We start from the raw sequence: 13,648 nt of genomic DNA on the forward strand, positions 1-13,648 counted from the left end.
CAGTAAATGATATTCAATCTGGATCGTCCCAATTATTTGCAATATCGTCATGGAAATTTGGATCCAAACAGATAAAGCATATTTCCTAGGAGATCATCTGTGTCCATGGCTGGTTTGATGATACTATCTCTCATTGCGATGTCAATCCTCGATTGAATGGGAGAGGGATTAGTGATGCTTAACATCGAACACATTGGGACAATTAAGTTTGTCTGGGCGGGTTTTCATGCTCTATGACCAAGAAAATGAGACCAAGACAATGATACTATGGATGAAATCTTGCTCTTTTATTCTTTTCTCTACAGGATTCTGAAGTAGTAAAGAGCATTCAGCTATTTGAGCGCCTACCCCTTTACCAGAGGATCTCCAGATTTCCAACACACTTTTGTTTACTTCAGGGGATTTATACAGGCACCGAACAGCCTAACAATGGTTAGGGCCATTGTTCCCTACACCGAAAGATAATTCCCAGTGGTCAAGAGAATCGGCTCTGACGGTTGGGGCCATGGACGGGCTGATGAGGATTTCGGTTCAGGGCATGCGATTTGGGAAAGCGGATTGGTCAACCAAACATCGCTGGCGGGTTGAGTTGACTCATTTTGCCGAATCACCAGGTTGCATTCAGTATCAGAGGGACGGAATAGATGGCTACCAAAGGTAACTGGCGGCTAGTATTTAAGCCAGTATCGCCTAGGTAGCCTTGACTTGATATCCGAAATATTTGCTTTATGGATAAAGAAAGGGGGGGGTTATCATCAGCATACTTCATACAGGCAACAAGTAACTCTTCTTCTTTCTCAACCTGCCCTTATATAGTATCTATGCGACATCTGAATTGAATGTGTCCCACAATACTCTGTCCTGGCTCCTGTTTATCATACAAACTCGTAACCACGGGCCAAAGAGACTCTTGATACAACCAGTGGGTCACGGTAAAAAAAGTACCTACGTAGTTATACCAGAGGTAACTAATATCTCAAGTCTCACTTTCTTACCAATATTAATCTAGTCTACATATCTACCATCTGCTAATAATCTGTCGTTCCAAGACGTCAGCAAACTTCCATTACCCCGCTGGATGCTCACAGGTCCATGCCGATCTATCACTCTATTAGTGTAATATCAGTTTACAAGTTGACTAATTGCCCAGGGACTTTCAATCCTGTGCACAGAGCGATCATTGCGTTCCACTGATTTGGTGAAGGGCAGAAGTAGACTACCAACAGTCGATGTACCTGATACTTATGAATGTCTTCTGAGACAGACGATTTTGTGCTTAAAAGATTGAGAATAGTAGTATGTGCGATGGAGCAGCTTCTCTAATCAGTTTTCTTGTGCAAGTATCCATCTTACGTAGGTAACTTGCCTCTATGGCCCATATAGAGCCACCCTAAGGTGGCTTGGCCCTCGGTTCGAAAGATAAGTTTATGGACGTATGGAAATAGAAATCAGTCTATAAACTGACAATATCTGGATATTATTGCGGTGCACATATTCACGTGGCTCACACTTACTCCATACATGACTTCATACCACTTCTAGGACTCGATTGTGCATGGGATTTTGGCGAGCATGGCGATCCTTGTCTTCGAACGCCCCTTCTGAAACAATGCCCCCGCCCTTTCGCCCCCCTTGGTGCCACTAACTCACGTGACGTCAAGCACTTTGCCAACTAGCGCGTAGCAGCCTTCCACTGCAGAAATTTTATCCCCTTGACAATCTTTCAATGCAGCCTGGCTGCCATTCGCCCAAGCCTAATACAACCAGCATAGCCAGGTGTTCTAGTTGGCTTCTGAATCCTGACTGCCGTTGTGGCTTTTTTGTCCATTTTTCAATCAACTTTGATTTCTACCATGCTCTAGCCTCTTCTGGCCAGTTCGTTTGGAGAACAATTCTTGTAATTCGGGTGCTTTCAATGCTTCTGCTATCATCTAGCCGTGGAGGGACCGCACAGAATCTGCTTCGCCTACCTGAACCTGTTTCGAGCTAATACGAACCTCCAGCTTTGAAATACTAACCAAGCTATTCTTCCCGAGTATAAATAATCATCCAGATCCAAATTAAAGATGTCTCTGGTCTCGGGTCCTGGTAGAGCTGTTGGCACTCTTCCAGATCACACGTTGTGTGTACAGAAACATGTGGAGTACATCAGGAATCTGGACAGCGTGCGTGATACTTATATCTTCTCTTAATGGTGGGGAAGATGGTTGACAGGTGACGCTAGAGGCGGGATGAGCTGGAATATTGGCTCACAGAGCATCTTCGTCTGAATGGTGTATACTGGGGCTTGACAGCCCTCCACCTTCTTGGCTTTCCAGAGGCTCTCCCTCGGGAAGAGACTATCAACTTCGTTCTCTCCTGTCAGCGCGAAAATGGCGGGTTCGGAGCTGCACCCGGCCATGATGCTCACATGCTTTACACTGTCTCAGCCGTCCAGATACTCGTAACCCTGGACGCGGTGGACGAGCTGGAAAAACGTGGTTTGGGGGGCAAGCAGAAAGTTGCATCTTGTATGATTTTGCTTCCCACTCTTGTAATCACCTTCCGTTCACACCTCGCTCATACTAAACAATCGCAGTCATCGCAGGGCTACAGGACAAGACGACGGGCTCCTTCATGGGCGACGAATGGGGTGAATTGGACACCCGTTTCGTCTATGGTGCCTTTAATGCCTTGTCATTATTAGGACTTATGGATATGGTTGATGTCTCTAAAGCCGTGGCCTACATTCAGAAGTGTGAAAACCTGGATGGAGGATACGGCATCTGTCCCGGAGCCGAGTCCCATGCTGGACAAGTCTTCACGTGCGTGGGAGCGTTGGCCATTGCTGGGCGTTTGGACCTTGTGAACAAGGATCGTCTTGGTAGTTGGCTCAGCGAAAGGCAATTGGACAATGGCGGGTTGAATGGACGTCCTGAAAAGTTGCCGGACGCTTGCTACAGTTGGTGGGTCGGGTCCAGTTTAGCGATGATTGACAGACTGCACTGGATTGATGGCCATAAACTGGCTACATATATTCTGCGCTGTCAGGTGTGCTCGCCTCGCTGTCTACCAGAGTGTCGTCAGAACTGACTCGATGCAGGATCCTGAAGCTGGCGGTTTTGGAGACCGCCCAGGTAATATGGTTGATGTCTTCCATACGAACTTCGCAATTGCTGGCTTGAGTCTCCTGAAATTCGAAGGCGTCCAGGAAGTAGATCCCGTTTAGTAAGTCACTCGCACAATCTACTCCTTTGACACACCTTTGCTAACCCAGAATTAGTTGTATGCCCAGAGCAGTTACAATGAAATACCTGAAGAAGTAGCACCTTTCCAGCCAGTAAAGGCTCAAATTTCTCGTCATTGTCCCCAACCGTAGACAATTCGACCTCCTGCAATCTAATAACCCGTTGTTCTCTACCGTCCATGGACTATGGGATACAAGGCAGGAGAAGATAAATGACCACTGCGACTTATTTCCGCTTCATATCATTCCACAATTGCCTGACAATAGGCTGTTAAGACGCACTGGTACAATATATCGCAACGCACAACCTAATTCTATTCTTGCTAGATAGCTGATGATATGAATTGAAAATGTTTCCTCTATCGTTGTAATCCATCGTCATGGCCGATTGAAGTCGACTGCTGTACGTAGGCATAGGACATCCCGCCACCTTCCCAATTCAAACATCCAGTCAAATTACAGGCAGCCCCTTCTCGAAGCAACAACGTTTGCATCGCTACCTCGAAAAGAGGCAGGCACATCCCTCGGACGCCAATCACCTGCTCGGAGGGCAATGGATATCTCAAGGCAAGTATCGTCCATTCTCGTCACTTCTTCTGCAATCAGGCGGGTGTTCTCGGCCAGGGCCTGTCTTTCTATCTTGGATTTTTGTTCTGCTCTAGTCCGTGTTCGTGCAATTATCGGGCTACATTTCTTACTTGTCACTTCCTTTCAGATCTCGCTTGGGTTGGATCCTTCATTCCGACTGCCCAAGATGGATGCTGAGGCACTTCAATGCAACATCTGTCCCAAACGGGCTCGATTCAGCGATGTGTCTCACTTGTTAACCCACGTCTCATCGAAGGCTCATCTTTCCCATTACTTCAAACTTCAAGTGCGAAGCCATCAAGAGATTGAAGCCAGGAACCTCTTGGATGAATACGACAAATGGTACAAGGCCAATCACTTGGCCAAACTGCTTTCTGATCGGATGGCATCGAAGGAGGCTCGCAAGAGAAAGTCTCTTGGGAATACACGCGCACTTGCTACATCGTTGACTGCTCGACCTGGTGCTGGGCCAGCAGATACACCTAGAGCTATGTGCCCTCCATCTCATCAGCCTTCACCCGCGTTCCTTGACCCACGCCTTTCTGACCCTTACCTGAACGGCGAACCCAGTGCAAGGAGCGAAAATGCTTCTCTTTCCAGTCATCATGAAGCGTCAGCTATGTCTTCAGTTCCTGATCCTCAGTCTCATGTCCGAACAGGCTATACCTTGCATTCGAACGATCCGCGTCAAGGGTTCGCACCGAACCAGTGTAAACAGGAACCTGACTTCGAATCCGAAGACGAAGGTGGTTCCACCACGCAAATCACGCCGAGCCGGTCAATGAAACGAGAAAGCAGATCAGGTAACGCTTTGCAACCGCTGAGCAGCAGCTCCCTCGATGACGATCCCTTTGTTGACGACAATGGAAGCTTTAATTACCTCAGGCTAGTCGGAGGTGACAGAGAGAGGGCGGACGAAATGACAAGACTGAAGGGTGTACTGTGGCCTGGCATGGATATTTTTGATTCTGCAACAGAGCAGATGAGGCGTAAGCGCAACCAGAAGAAAGATGAGAGCATACTCAAGATGATGGAAAAGACCTCCTTGTGCGTGGAGCCCACGGAACTTGTGTTTTCACCAACAGGCATCCTGCGAAAGCAACGTGTTATATCAGGCAACATCGAAGACAGCAGTCCCCTCAAGGGAGAGACACCGATCCCTAAAAGACGAGCGACTCGCCCAAAGCGTGCACTTTCTCAAGTTGACTCTAATGTTCCACGTGGACAGGATCGGAAAAGGTGCAAAAAAGGTACGAAACGCGCGGCAATCGAACACGACGACGCCTTGGTGAGATATGGCTCTCAGGCTTCAGGGCGTCTTGGGGCTCAGTTGCCATATAAATACGGCGTTAATCTCCACTCCTCTTACCGAGATGAAACGGAAGAGTTCAGTCTGGCGGTGAATGGGCTTGACTCCAGAGCTCGAACCGGTTTCACAGTTTTCCACGACGCATCTAGCCAGCACATATCCTGCTACGATGAGCCATATCTGCGTTTTGGAATATGGAGTCCTTCTCGGGAAACCCTTTTTCGGCATGGAGCACCAGCTGAAAGTGGAGTCAGCCGATTTTCGGGCAATAAGGCTCCATTGCCTTCTGGAAGGCTCGCTCATGCTTTTGCAGAGAAAGAGAACATCGACCCTATGTTAAACGATCATTGCCGGGGTAAATCCCCTCTACTATGGCAATCGTCGATTAGATCGCAGCACGCAAGCGATACGGGTTATGTATCGCAGTATTTCTTCGAGGAAGCTCAAAGCAACGGACTGAGTCCTTTTGAGACTCATGGCTTCTACGCCGGCTATACTTTCAACCCTTTGGTTATCTCAGCCCCGAAGCTGCCCACTGAGAACCCAATCTTTGAAGCCAATAGTCGTATTCCCCAATTGCATTCTATCACATGCGCTACATCGCCAGAGGCGACTATATCAGACATTGAGGAAGACGATTTCGAGCAACTCTACTTGAACACAAGTTCACTCTAGTCTGCGAAGTTCAAATGCCACAGTCTCCCTCTCATATCGCATCTTTTGTGGCACGCCTGAACGTAAATGACTGGTTTTTGTCCGCCGCGGGTTAACAAGTTTATTATATATTAGCACTTGCTATCATCGAGTATCCAGACGGATCTCTGCCTCCAAAGAAGGCACATGCTTCTAGGCTCAGAATCGTGCCTTCGCTACCAGTGCTTTCAAGTTACTTCAGTTTTTGTACTATTATACATTTTGTCAAGGTTCAGAGCGTCAGGGTCTGGTAGGAAGGAGCTGCACGATGGAACATTGCTGTACGATTGTATATGATAACTCAAACTTTGATTAGATGATTAGATAATCAACCATTAAGATCAGATCGCGCACACGATAAGTTAGCGTGTTCTCCACGCGTCAAGCTCCATGACGCAGCAGAATAAATAATTGTGAGTCCAGCATTACCTGGGATGATTTACGCAATCCAGAAGTCTTGAATCAGGCTGGTTAATAAATGAATACCGAGATTTTCAGTAAGGTGCACACTGGTACCTCTCGCTCAAAAGAAATCGGAAGAGTCATCGCCACTTCTACACTTGCGATGCCAAACCCCACGCCTCTCCTGATCCCGCTTCGTGTTGAACAGTTGACTCAGGAGTCCACAGCGACTCCCGCGAGGTAAAATGACACTAAGTTCATCGCAGTCATCGCCGCCATCCACACAAAATCTCAAGCGTAAACAACAGACCATTTCCAGCTTCTTCACGAAGCGGGCGCCGAGCGCAGAGAAGAGAAGCAACGACATTGAAGATGGGCGAGCGACGACCCAGAAAGGGGCAGAGATGCCGCTGCGTGAAACCGCAGGGGATCAAAATAATTTGGAGGACGACGAGGATGGGGATGTAGTGGTTCGGGCTCCGAAGCGGGTTAAAACGAACGGAGTTGATCCCGAGAACGGATTTGGACGCAATATCAAAGAGGCATCGAATATCGCACGGCGACCAGACCCTCCATTGAGCAGCAGCCAACGCACTAATCTTTACAAGTTCGCGAGCTCTCAAGCTGATGATGCAGGCATTGAGAAAACAGACGATCCAGAGGCGAGGCAGCGGCAGCTTGAACGCGAGAAACTACACAAACTATTTGTCAAGAAACTGGGCGGAGCTGACTGCCTTATCGGGATCGGTAGGGATGCCACCACTGAGGCTCCCTCTGGTACGGAGGATGTGGCGGAAGGCGATGAGGATGATGAATCCCCACCCCAACCCCGGTCAAAGGGGAAAGGACTATCAAAGAAGGGCGGGAGCAAGCTGACTCCGCTGGAGAAGCAAGTGATCGAGATCAAGCGCAAACATATGGACACGATCTTGGTGGTCGAGGTGGGCTACAAGTTTCGATTCTTTGGCGAGGATGCGAGGATCGCCGCTAAGGAATTGAGTATTGTATGCATACCTGGCAAAATGAGGTTTGATGAACGTAAGTCAGTTCAGAACACTTTTTCTGTCTTTCTGCGTAGGTGATATGACTGCTAATGGATGCAATTACAAACAGATCCCTCCGAAGCTCATCTCGATCGCTTCGCATCCGCTAGTATACCGGTCCACCGATTACATGTGCATGTGAAGCGTCTCGTATCAGCTGGATACAAGGTCGGCGTGGTGAGACAGCTGGAAACTGCCGCCCTCAAGGCAGCTGGAGACAATCGCAATGCTCCTTTCTCTCGAAAACTTACCAACCTCTACACGAAAGGCACTTATGTAGATGATGTTGAGGGGTTAGATGGCGCTACTCCTGCTGCATCAGGCGGTGCTTCCCCAGCTACCGGGTACATGCTATGCATTACTGAAACAAATGCGAAGGGCTGGGGCAATGACGAAAAGGTACATGTTGGTATCGTCGCTGTCCAGCCAAACACTGGTGATGTCATCTACGATGACTTTGACGATGGATTTATGAGAAGCGAGGTGGAAACTAGATTACTTCACATCGCGCCTTGCGAACTTGTCATTGTCGGAGAATTGTCCAAGGCTACAGAGAAACTCGTGCAACATCTCTCTGGTAGCAAGCTGAATACGTTTGGCGACAAAGTCCGTGTTGATAGGGTTGCGAAGAAGAAGACCGCAGTGGCCGAATCACATAGTCATGTTGCAAACTTTTATGCTGCAAAACTGAAGGCAGCCAATACTGCGGACGATGCGCCAGCCAGTAACTTGCTCCAAAAGGTGCTCAATTTACCGGAGCAGGTGACGGTGTGTCTCTCGGCTATGATCCAGCATCTGACAGAGTACGGATTGGAGCATATATTCGAGCTCACCAAGTATTTCCAGCACTTTTCTTCTCGATCACACATGCTGCTGAACGCGAATACCCTGGTCAGTCTTGAGATCTACCAGAACCAGACAGATCACTCTGCCAAAGGCAGTCTTTTCTGGACCTTGGACCGAACGCAAACGAGATTTGGACAGCGGTTGCTCCGAAAATGGGTGGGACGCCCCTTGCTGGACAAGGAGCGCCTGGAGGAAAGGGTGAATGCTGTTGAGGAGCTGAAGAGTCCGGAAAGAACTGTACAGGCCGAGAGGCTGAAGATAATGCTAGGAAAGATCAAGAGCGATCTGGAGAAGAATCTGATTCGGATATACTATGGAAAGGTACCATGTGACTTGATTGTACTGGCGCGGATATTTTGCTAACGTGGAAACAGTGTACGCGCCCAGAGCTTCTCACTGTTCTCCAGACGCTGCAGACCATTGCACAGGAGTACGTTGACGTCAAGACCCCCCAGGACTCCGGCTTCACATCGCCAATTCTCGGTGAGGCTATTGCCCGAGTGCCGTCAATATTGGGAGATGTTGTCAAGTTCCTGAACAAGATCAATATGCATGCTGCGCGAAACGACGATAAATATGAGTTCTTTCGGGAATCGGAAGAGACAGAAGGAATTAGCGAGCACAAGTGCGGGATCGCCAGCGTTGAACATGAGTTAGAGGAACATCGCTCTGTCGCTGCAGGGATCCTCAAGTGGCCGAAGGTGACTTATGTTACTTCGTCAGGGATTGAGTATCTGATCGAGGTTGAGAACTCCGCAGCAGCCATCAAACGAGTGCCAGCATCATGGGTCAAGGTGAGCGGGACCAAGAAGGTTTCTAGATTCCATACGCCAGAGGTCATCCAGCTATTACGGCAACGAGATCAGCACAAGGAAGCGTTGGCTGCAGCGTGCGACCAAGCGTTCGCGGCTCTTCTGGCCGAGATAGCAAGTAACTATCAGTCCTTCCGTGACTGCGTCCAGTCTCTAGCGACGCTTGACTGTCTGCTCTCACTGGCTGCAATTGCTAGCCAGCCAGGATATGTGAAGCCCGAATATACCGATCAAACGTGTATTCACGTGGAACAAGGGCGCCATCCAATGGTCGAGCAACTTCTGCTTGATAGCTATGTCCCCAACGACATTGATCTGGACAGTGACAAGACTCGAGCCCTCCTCGTCACTGGTCCGAACATGGGCGGTAAGTCCAGTTATGTGCGGCAAATAGCCCTGATTGCCATTATGGCACAGATTGGGTCCTACGTGCCTGCTCGGTCCGCGAAGCTCGGCATGCTGGACGCCGTGTTTACTCGCATGGGAGCTTTCGACAACATGCTGGCGGGTGAATCGACCTTCATGGTCGAACTGTCGGAAACGGCCGACATCCTCAAGCAGGCAACGCCCCGTTCGCTGGTCATCCTCGATGAGTTGGGTCGGGGTACGTCTACACATGATGGGGTTGCCATCGCGCAGGCGGTTCTAGATTACATGGTGCGAACGATCCGAAGTCTGACCCTCTTTATCACCCACTATCAGCATCTTTCCAATATGGCTCAATCCTTCCCAGACCACGAACTTCGCAACGTGCACATGCGATTCACCGAGTCGGGGTCTGGCAAGGATGAAGAAATCACCTTCCTCTACGAGGTTGGAGAGGGTGTGGCGCATCGCAGTTACGGATTGAACGTGGCACGGTTGGCGAATCTACCAGCACCGTTGCTCGAAGTAGCCCGGCAGAAGAGTTCGGAGCTAGAGGAGCGGATTCGCCGCCGTCGACTTGCCAGACTTCTTGCGGACGTGGGAGGATTAATTGAGGATCCTGCAAAGGGAGATGAGAACTTCTTCCAAAGGCTCATCAGCAACGCGGAGCAACTGTAGGTTGACTTGCAGACTGGCGAAAGGTTCCGGGGATTTGGCATGCTACCGTACATACGGTGACCACCATATAGATAGGGGCTTAATCATCATTCTACTCCGTATGTTCAACCTGAATGCAACTGTAGCTAGTTCACGTTGGGCACCGGCCAAGTTGTGGATGCCATCATATAGACTTGGCTTTAGAGCTACTACGCAATACTATCTACACCAAGGACTGGCGATCATAGTACCGGACCTAGCTTGTTCTCGACTGGGAGAAAGGTGGAGACTATCGCGACTCATATTTGGCAGAGTCTGGACCTCCACGGCGACTCACCACCTCCTTTCTCACCAATGCACTCTCAATTGTTCCAACTAGCCTAACCCTCAAGTGCAGCGAAGCTAGGTCGAGTCTCGATGCGAGTAGGAGGTGGCTGCGTGACCAACATATATTTGAATCGATTTCCCAGTGACCTAGCTTCTATAACCCATGTATCGTGCAAGCTGTCCTGAACGGAAGATCAACCAGACCGCAAATTCTACTCGCCTATTGCCTTCGATAAGGGCTATGCGATCAAGGGGATAACAAGCGACAGACGAAGAAAAAGGATCAGAGTGAAAAGAAGTCCGTCCATTCGAGCATCGTTGCTTTCAAATTTTTTTGCGTTTCATTAGAAAGGGTTGAGCTTGGTTTCCCTGTGGCTCTCTCTTTTATTCCCTGATATCTCGAAGACAGATAGGATATGTAGAAAGATTTGGATGGAAAGCCAAAGTATCACAACCGTTTCGTTCGCATCAGCCCATGCAAAGTTGAACCCAGCCACGCATTTCTCATCGCTAGAAAAAACTTTTGCCTTTCCCGACCTCCCAGAATCATTTCCAACGCAAGCAAACGTACACGGCCGGCTTCGAGAGGGGAATAAAAGACGACAACTCGGCGAGAAAATCGATGCGGAATTACCGCAGACGGCGAGCCTCTCTCTCGGATTCGAGCAGGCAGAGGATGTCATCGACCTTGACTGTAAGTTGCGACAAAGATCCCTAGTTAGCCTATGTATGTGCTTTTTTTTTGAATATTCAACCCTGGTTTTCCAGTTCCGATGGTCCCCAGTATCCGGATTCAATATAGTTCGGGCTTGCAGTCGCATTCGCATTCAGAGCCATTCCCATGTTTCTTTGCGTTCCCTGCACCGAGATGACCCGTTTCTTCTTTGCTTTCGAATTGTCGCGCTCAGTTTGTCGGCCGGGACACGAGGACCATCGAAAGAAAACCCTTCAAAACTCAATCGCAGAGTGGAAATCGCATACCTGGGCCCTTGACGTTACGGATGATGCTGCGGGAAGTGTCATCCATGAACTCGACACGGACCTGGGTGACACCACCACGGGAGCCTAAAGCGAGAAGCAGTTATTATACCAAACTCCACGCGACATCCATCATTGTAGATTGTAGATTGTAGACCACGTACCGGTACGGCCGAGAACACGAGTCACCTTGACGAGCTTAACAGGCTGCTTGGCGGAATCCATCTTGGAGGTTGGGCTCGACGACAGCGAGAGGGTTGACTTGACGGGATAGAAGGGAAGATGGCGGCGTTCGGTGGGTTAGATGAGGCCGTACGGGTATAGAGTGGTGTGGTGGACTGTGATTGCAAGCGAGGAATTTGCCGGCTTGTGTGGGTTTCTATTTTGGGTTTAGTGCAGGAAATTGGAACTTTTACGCGAGGGCTCAGGGCTAACTGACACCTGGAATCTCAGGCATGAAAGACACCCGAATTCAGGCAGGGATGCGCAAGGCAGCATTCAGGCCACAAGGCATCGACTTGGTCTCCGATTGAGGATCCGCGACTTTTTTTTTTTGATGGCAGACTCCAGGTTCAACCTTGGGAATCATCGTGGTTCAGGAAAATAATGTGATTCGTAGACCCTTGTATCTATGAACTCCCCTTCCATGTACATACTCCAGATAGCTTTATTTCAACAATTGTAGTCGCAATTGGGCTGAATACCCGGCTGTCCTGCAGCTTCTGCCCCTCACCGTTCGAGTCAGAACCTGAACTCCGATTTCGTTCCTGGAAACCTGCAACTTTCGGTCAACTCTTCATTCCGACACGGCAGCGGTGCGCCAGTCAATTCCCCGTTGGACTTACTGTTATAGCATTGTCATTATCATTTAATCTCACTTGTGCATAATATTGATCCTTTCCACTCTGAATCTGCCGCGATTCCTTGCCCAATTCACAATCTACCCCGCGTCGTTGATCGTCAGTAGTCATGGATCTCGTCAACCAGTATGTGACCTCACCACCAGGGACAGACCCTATGTTTTACTCAATTGCTATACGGCAAGACGGCCTTATAATGACTAATATTCTCTTTCAGTCTCGAAGGAAGGCTCCTCTTCGCGGTCCCTAAAAGCAAGTTCCCTCTGTGACTCACCTCATCTTGCGCAATCGCAATTCCATTCTTTGACCTCAGCACCCTACGATTGCGACGACAAAGACTCTCGGCTAATTTATCCTCTTGTTCTCGACAGAGGGTCGTCTCCAACAGGCTACCCTAGACCTTTTGTCAGGCAGTGACATCCAATTCCGCCGCGAAACCCGCCTCGACATCGCACTGGTCAAGAACCTCCCGATTGCACTCATCTTCCTCCCCGCCGCAGACATCCCGACTTTCGTCGGCGAGGGTCGCGTAGACCTCGGTATCACCGGCCGCGACCAGGTCGCCGAACACGATGCGCAGCTGGCCGAGGGCGAGGTCTCGGGCGTCGAGGAGATCATGGATCTCGGGTTCGGCGGGTGCAAGCTGCAGGTGCAGGTTCCGCAGAAGGGCGACATCACAGAGGCGAAGCAGTTGATTGGCAAGAATGTTGTGACTAGCTTCACGGCGCTGACGCAGGCCTTCTTCTCTCGGCTGGAGGGCGTGGAGTTGGGGCAGAAGCTCAGCACTAAGATCAAGTATGTCGGCGGTAGTGTCGAGGCTGCTTGCGCTCTGGGTGTGGCCGATGGGATTGTCGATCTGGTTGGTATGTGTTGCCGTGTCTGTTTCCCTTGATTGAGTTCGATACTGACCGGTGCAGAATCCGGCGAGACCATGAAGGCTGCTGGTCTCAAGGCCATTGATACCGTCGTCGAAAGCACAGCCGTGCTGGTCAAGTCTCGGTCAACCAAGAACCCCCTTGTTGACTTGATCACCTCTCGTATTAGTGGTGTCATCAGTACGTCTCCCTTGCTCCGATTGAATTGCAACTTTGCTTACGGTCGTTCATTACAGCCGCTCAAAGATACGTCCTGTGCCAGTACAACATCCTTCGCTCCGGGCTCTCGGTTGCCTCGAAGATTACCCCCGGCAAGCGGGCGCCCACAATCACCGCTCTGGAGGAGGAGGGCTGGGTGGCTGTCAGCTCCATGGTGGAGAAAAAGAAGATTGCGACGGTCATGGACGAGCTGCTCAAAGTCGGCGCATCGGACATTCTGGTCCTCAACATTGCCAACTCGAGAACGGGTTAGAGGTTTCCTTTTTTTTTTTTGTTTACTCGTTTTTAGATTTCTATGCGGCGCGTGATTTGTAGGATCGTCATATCTTATTGAACTTAGAGGGTTATCTTGGCCGTTGGCGGAAACTATAGACTACGAATGTATGAGAAAAAAATGAAACAAACCGATCATCAAAATATAGCAAGGATAGATCGATACGTTTAATA

General features: G+C 49.5%; 5 protein-coding genes across 5 annotated transcripts; 4 read left to right on the forward strand and 1 right to left on the reverse strand.

Annotated features, from left to right (window-relative positions):
* Window positions 1-2,066: 2,066 nt before the first annotated feature.
* AFUA_7G04460 (Rab geranylgeranyltransferase subunit beta BET2) lies at window positions 2,067-3,305 on the forward strand (the record flags this gene model as incomplete). The annotated part of the gene is made up of 5 exons (XM_743971.1): window positions 2,067-2,075; window positions 2,225-2,510; window positions 2,579-3,030; window positions 3,083-3,207; window positions 3,263-3,305. 5 exons carry the CDS (start codon window positions 2,067-2,069, stop codon window positions 3,303-3,305), a joined length of 915 nt encoding a protein of 304 aa, XP_749064.1.
* A 474-nt stretch (window positions 3,306-3,779) lies between these two features.
* On the forward strand, window positions 3,780-5,798 carry AFUA_7G04470 (uncharacterized protein; the record flags this gene model as incomplete). Its single annotated transcript, XM_743970.1, has 1 exon — window positions 3,780-5,798. One exon carries the CDS (start codon window positions 3,780-3,782, stop codon window positions 5,796-5,798), a length of 2,019 nt encoding a protein of 672 aa, XP_749063.1.
* A 403-nt stretch (window positions 5,799-6,201) lies between these two features.
* msh3 (mismatch repair protein MSH3) lies at window positions 6,202-10,068 on the forward strand. The gene is made up of 4 exons (XM_743969.2): window positions 6,202-6,229; window positions 6,315-7,256; window positions 7,332-8,428; window positions 8,482-10,068. Exons 2-4 carry the CDS (start codon window positions 6,464-6,466, stop codon window positions 9,961-9,963), a joined length of 3,372 nt encoding a protein of 1,123 aa, XP_749062.1. The 5' UTR covers window positions 6,202-6,229; window positions 6,315-6,463; the 3' UTR covers window positions 9,964-10,068.
* Window positions 10,069-10,941: 873 nt separating this feature from the next.
* On the reverse strand, window positions 10,942-11,472 carry AFUA_7G04490 (40S ribosomal protein eS28; the record flags this gene model as incomplete). Its single annotated transcript, XM_743968.2, has 2 exons — window positions 10,942-11,334; window positions 11,412-11,472. The coding sequence occupies 2 exons, from the start codon at window positions 11,470-11,472 to the stop codon at window positions 11,225-11,227; spliced, it is 171 nt and encodes a 56-aa protein (XP_749061.1). The 3' UTR covers window positions 10,942-11,224.
* Window positions 11,473-11,817: 345 nt separating this feature from the next.
* AFUA_7G04500 (ATP phosphoribosyltransferase) lies at window positions 11,818-13,454 on the forward strand (the record flags this gene model as incomplete). Its single annotated transcript, XM_077805186.1, has 5 exons — window positions 11,818-12,233; window positions 12,325-12,359; window positions 12,479-12,970; window positions 13,025-13,162; window positions 13,219-13,454. The coding sequence occupies exons 1-5, from the start codon at window positions 12,217-12,219 to the stop codon at window positions 13,452-13,454; spliced, it is 918 nt and encodes a 305-aa protein (XP_077661314.1). The 5' UTR covers window positions 11,818-12,216.
* Window positions 13,455-13,648: the final 194 nt, after the last annotated feature.

The sequence above is a fragment of the Aspergillus fumigatus genome, chromosome 7 (assembly GCF_000002655.1).
Source record: "Aspergillus fumigatus Af293 chromosome 7, whole genome shotgun sequence".
In the NCBI taxonomy this organism is placed as follows: Eukaryota; Fungi; Ascomycota; class Eurotiomycetes; order Eurotiales; family Aspergillaceae; genus Aspergillus; species Aspergillus fumigatus.